Consider the following 5,226-nt stretch of genomic DNA (forward strand, 5'->3'; position numbering starts at 1 on the left):
GGCCTCATCCCTGATAAAGGCTGATGGATGGATGTGTTTGTATATATTTATAATTTGAAGATCTTTCAAATTCAGTACTATCTTACAGCATACACAGGAGCCATTTTTTTAATAAACTACACATACTACCAGTATTTTATATTTAAAAAACAGTTCTTGATATAGATTGTTTCTGGGTGCTAATACAAAAAGAAAATGATCCTTGTTTGCTCTGTCTTACAGCTAAATTAAATTTAAAAAGTGTTAAACCTTTAAGCATGCTAGTCATTTATCTTATATCCATGTATTAATAGGTAGATCTGGCCTAAAATATAATGGTTATACTTAATATCATATAGGAATACTCATGTCTATTATTATTATAATTGATCCAGTTTCCTACCTGATTTGTAACTATAATTAATGTATTTGTTTGATGTAATGAAGCAGTATGCCTTGAATCAGATTCTTTGGGGGTTACATTATTAGATTTCAGATAGGTTGTGCTCTTAATTTCCCTGAAGGTCCAAATCTAATTAATTAAACCTTATAAATCCAGGGCAAACTTATAGTAGAGAAGAAAAACGGCACAGTTTTAAAGACTTGAGAAAGAATGAATCTTCAACATTGTCTGAACTTTGTTACTCTGGTGTTTTGTTGGCTGGGAGCTGCAGAGGATACATGTGAGCTCAGAGAAGACTTTGATATGATCTCACATCATAAGGAAGGCCATGTTGTTCTGGGAGGGATGTTTCCAATTCACTCCCAAGGCATCCATGAGAAGCAGCCGTACGGGGAGAAGCCAGGACAGAAGCAATGTACGGAGTGAGTGTAGTGTTGGAAAATTAGCAAAATACTATATTCGCATTTATTATAACATTTTGGACTCATGTCGGTTTTATTATGAACAAATATAAAAAACTTTAAACTTTACATACAATTGATGGAATACATTACTATTTATATATAACAGATTTGTAAATTACAAAATGGCTACATCAGTGTTTCATTTTTTTTTTATGCTGTTTAAAGTTTACAACTAAATAACCATTTTAATTTGAGAGACACCTATCAAAATTGCATTGCCCATGAAACCTAGTAAAGACACAGACAGTGAATACAATACTAATGCCATAGCTCAAGAATCAAAAATAAACATAAAAAGTTGTGAAATGCGTGTCTCAAAGTTTTAATTTCAGAGCCTTCCGGTGGATGGAAGCAATGGTTTTCTTCATAGAGGAGATCAACAGAAACCAGACTCTTCTACCCAACATAACGCTTGGCTACAGTCTGTACGATATATGTTCTTTAGAATCTCAGGCCATCAAAGCAACATTATCAATGATGACTAAAACCACAAACAAGACTGGAAGGGACTGTGCAGGACTCCCCTCTGTCCCAGTGGTAATTGGCAACTCTGGATCTTCTCTCACTATCGCAGTCTCAAGAGCTCTGCAGCCATTCAGAGTTCCTTTGGTAAGTACGTTGAAAATTATGCGAGCAAATCCTGTAACTAGATCACACTCCTGCTCCTGCAGACCTTCAGGAAATATATCGAAGCCCAGAGCACACAGGCGTCGTCTGTGAGCTTTCCCTGTAACTGAAGCTCTATTTCAATTTGAGGTACTGAATGGGTTGTATTTCCTTTGAGGTACCGCCTAAAGAATGTTATTTAAAATAAAAATCTGTTTCACATGTAAAAAAAAATTGGTAGGGGGAACCAAAACTAAAAAAACTAAAATAAACCAAAAATTAGCATTGCATGACAACAGCTTACAACAGAGTACAAAATACTTATGAGAGATTGACTCTTGATGTCCAAATGGTCCAGGTAATTAGAGGCGGGGGGAATTCATTACTTATTTTGTGTCTGTATTACAGAAAATAAGCACCTTTCGAGATAATTTGTTGATAGAATGTTTATTATGCTGGAGAGGTTGACCTTTGACTTGTCTTCCAAACTCCAGAATTTTTCTTCTGCTTCCAGGTCAGCTACTTCGCAACCTGCGCCTGCCTCAGCAATAAACACAAGTTTCCCAACGTGTTCCGCACCATTCCAAGTGACGTATACCAGGCCAGGGCATTAGCTCACCTTGTCCATCACTTTGGCTGGAATTGGGTTGGAACGATTGGGTCAGATGATGACTATGGCTACAATGGAATTCAAATGTTCATCGACGAAGTTACAACTCTCGGAGCCTGCATTGCTTACAGGTTGCTTATACCAAAAGAACTTGATGAGGAAAGCAAGTTGGAAATTGTGAAAACTATCAATGAGTCCACCGCGAAGGCCATTGTGGTGTTTTCCATCGAGGCCGAAATCTATCATTTGATAAAAGATGTTGCACTCCATAACATCACGGATAAACAGTGGATAGCAAGCGAAGCCTGGGTCACCTCGACCTTGATCTCCAGCAACAAAAACTTCAGTTTTCTGGAAGGCACGATAGGCTTCGCTGTCCAAGGAGCAAAGATGCCTGAATTGAAAGATTTCTTGCTTGCGTGTAATACTCCAGAAAAGCCCTATGAAACATTTGGGGGAGAGTTTTTGAAAATGCAGTTTGAATGCGTGTGTAATAAAACTGATAATATGACAAACAAGACTGAAATACCATGCAGACGCTATCCTAAAACCCAAGAAGGAGGAGGAATAAAACAGGACATGTTCCGAATGTACAGTGATGTGAGCCAACTGAGAGTAACCTATAATGTTCAAAAAGCAGTTTATGCCATAGCACATGCTCTACACAATTTACAAAGCTGTAAAAATGGTAAAGGGCCATTCACTAATAAAACATGTGGAAACATATATAACCTCCAGCCTTGGCAGGTAAAGTGCATGAAAGTATCAAAACATTTTTGATAGGATTTAGCAATATAAACACAAATTTAGCTGAAAAGAAATTATATGTAACAGATTTTACCTATCCATTTTCCAGGTTGCACATTATCTTAAAGAAATTAATTTCACTAACAGATTTGGTGATCAGGTGAATTTTGATGTCAATGGAGATCCGTTGGGATCCTATGATATTGTAAACTGGCAAACAAATTCTGATGCCTCTATTCAATACGTCACCATTGGACGCTTTGATCCATCTCTTCCAAAACATGAACAGCTTACTTTCAATGAGGATGAAATCATTTGGAGTGGAGGTAAAAGAGAGGTACTCCAATTATCATTCCTGTCTGATTCATGTTAAATGCTATTATGAGACAGGACTGTGCATACTCAAAAACATATATATAATTACATTAAATCTGTTCATACGTATTTAAACCTAAAAGGATTGGGTGGGTTGAATCCTCTGCTCAGTAACAATCTCTGTGGCTGGGTGGAGGTCAGTAAGTAAGTATTATTCTTAGTGAGATTTCAAATATGGTAAGCTCAGCTTTTATACTATGGTCAAAACATTCAATTCCTTTGAAATGCAAATGTGGAAGGATATGTTTCACACTGTCTTCACTTGTTGAAATTTGAGGAGGTGATCCTACTTGAATAGGAACTGTGAACAAAAGGGCAATTCCAAATGTATTTAAGGCACCTTTTAACACCTGGACAGGTCCCTAAGTCAGTGTGCACAGAAAGCTGCCCAGCCGGCTACAGGAAAGCCACTCGTGTGGGACAGCCTGTATGCTGCTATGACTGTGTCTTCTGTGCTGATGGAACAATTACCAATATGACAGGTAAGTACAGACAGTTTCATCATTACGGTGCTACTCTACAAGAGCCTATTATACATTTCCTTTCCCTTCAGATCAAGCAGAGTGCATTCAGTGCCCTGTGGATTTCTGGTCCAGTGAGAACAGAACCAGCTGTGTTGTTAAAGACACCGAATACCTCTCCTACTCAGAGGCCTTTGGAATTGCATTAGCCACCATTTCCATATTGGGTGTCTTCCTAACAATGGCTGTGGCAGCCATTTTCCTGAAGCACAAAGACACCCCGATCGTGCGGGCCAACAACTCGGAGCTGAGCTTCCTCCTGCTTTTCTCTCTGGGCTGCTGCTTCCTGTGCGCACTGACTTTCATCGGCCACCCCACAGGATGGACCTGCTGCTTAAGACACACTTCATTCGGTATCAGTTTTGCCCTGTGTCTTTCCTGCGTTCTCAGTAAAACTGCTGTGGTGCTTATGGCTTTCAGAGCCACCCTCCCGGGGAATAACATTGCAAAATGGTTTGGCCCCGTGCAACAGAGACTTAGTGTATTTGCCTGTGCATCTGCTCAAATTATAGTGTGCCTTGTGTGGCTGGCAGTTTCTCCTCCAGTTGAAGTGAAAAACACCTGGCTTTATAAAGACAGGATTATTGTGGAATGTGATATGGGTTCTGTGACTTTATTTTGTTTTGTTCTGGGGTATATTGGGTGTCTTGCGTGTTGCTGTTTTCTCCTTGCTTTTATGGCTCGGAAGTTGCCCGATAATTTCAATGAAGCCAAACTGATCACGTTTAGTATGCTAATATTCTGCGCCGTGTGGATCACCTTCATCCCAGCTTATATGAGCTCCCCTGGAAAATACACTGTAGCAGTAGAAATATTTGCTATTTTGTCATCAACCTTTGGTGTGCTGCTCTGTATCTTTGTTCCTAAATGCTACATAATCATTTTCCTTCCTAAGAGGAATTCTAAAAAATACCTCATACCCCAAACTAAGTCAGGAAAGTAATGCAAAATGTTCATGTTATCTATAGTGTGTACTATGGGGAAAATGCAATGATGATTATAGTGTATTTTACATCATGAAATCAGCAGAGTAATTATTTGTTATATGGATCAGCCTTTATGTGTATTTAATATGAGAATTAATCAGAACTTAACCAAATTCTTGATGATGCACAATATTCAGATTATTAGCTTTTTTTTTTCCAGGTGTGCACAAATGATCACAAATTGCTATTTTGTTTATTGATTGTTTTTCTATCCGCAGCATTCATTATTTGTGTTATTTGCTTACTTGTTTAATCATCTTGAATGTTTGCCTCTCTAACTGTGCCACACTACCTAATGGCCTGCAGGTGTCTTCTGATTCCCTGAGGGCTGGAGAGCAGTACACAAATGAGTGTCTGCAGGCAACAGTGAAGCATGGTGGAGGTTTCTTGCAAGTTTAGGGTTGCATTTCTGCAAATGGAGTTGGGGATTTTGTCAGAATGAATGGTCTCCTCAATGCTGAGAAGTACAGGCAGATACTTATCCATCATGCAATACCATCAGGGAGGCATCTGATTGTAGGAGATCAACACCACC

General features: G+C 38.9%; 1 protein-coding gene across 1 annotated transcript; it reads left to right on the plus strand.

Moving 5' to 3' along the window:
• Window positions 1-727: 727 nt before the first annotated feature.
• LOC136753947 (extracellular calcium-sensing receptor-like) lies at window positions 728-4,648 on the plus strand. The gene is made up of 6 exons (XM_066710325.1): window positions 728-804; window positions 1,167-1,455; window positions 1,967-2,809; window positions 2,919-3,146; window positions 3,543-3,666; window positions 3,738-4,648. Exons 1-6 carry the CDS (start codon window positions 728-730, stop codon window positions 4,646-4,648), a joined length of 2,472 nt encoding a protein of 823 aa, XP_066566422.1.
• The last annotated feature ends 578 nt before the right edge of the window (window positions 4,649-5,226 follow it).

Source organism: Amia ocellicauda, chromosome 7 (genome assembly GCF_036373705.1).
Source record: "Amia ocellicauda isolate fAmiCal2 chromosome 7, fAmiCal2.hap1, whole genome shotgun sequence".
Lineage (NCBI taxonomy): Eukaryota > Metazoa > Chordata > Actinopteri > Amiiformes > Amiidae > Amia > Amia ocellicauda.

Bases quoted from the DNA above. Each gene is read 5' to 3' on its own strand.
- LOC136753947 (XM_066710325.1), top strand. From the start codon at position 728: ATGTTTCCAATTCACTCCCAAGGCATCCATGAGAAGCAGCCGTACGGG. The intron at 805-1,166 runs GTGAGTGTAGTG...CGTGTCTCAAAG, and splicing joins GGACAGAAGCAATGTACGGA to TTTTAATTTCAGAGCCTTCC. The intron at 3,667-3,737 runs GTAAGTACAGAC...CTTTCCCTTCAG, and splicing joins AACAATTACCAATATGACAG to ATCAAGCAGAGTGCATTCAG.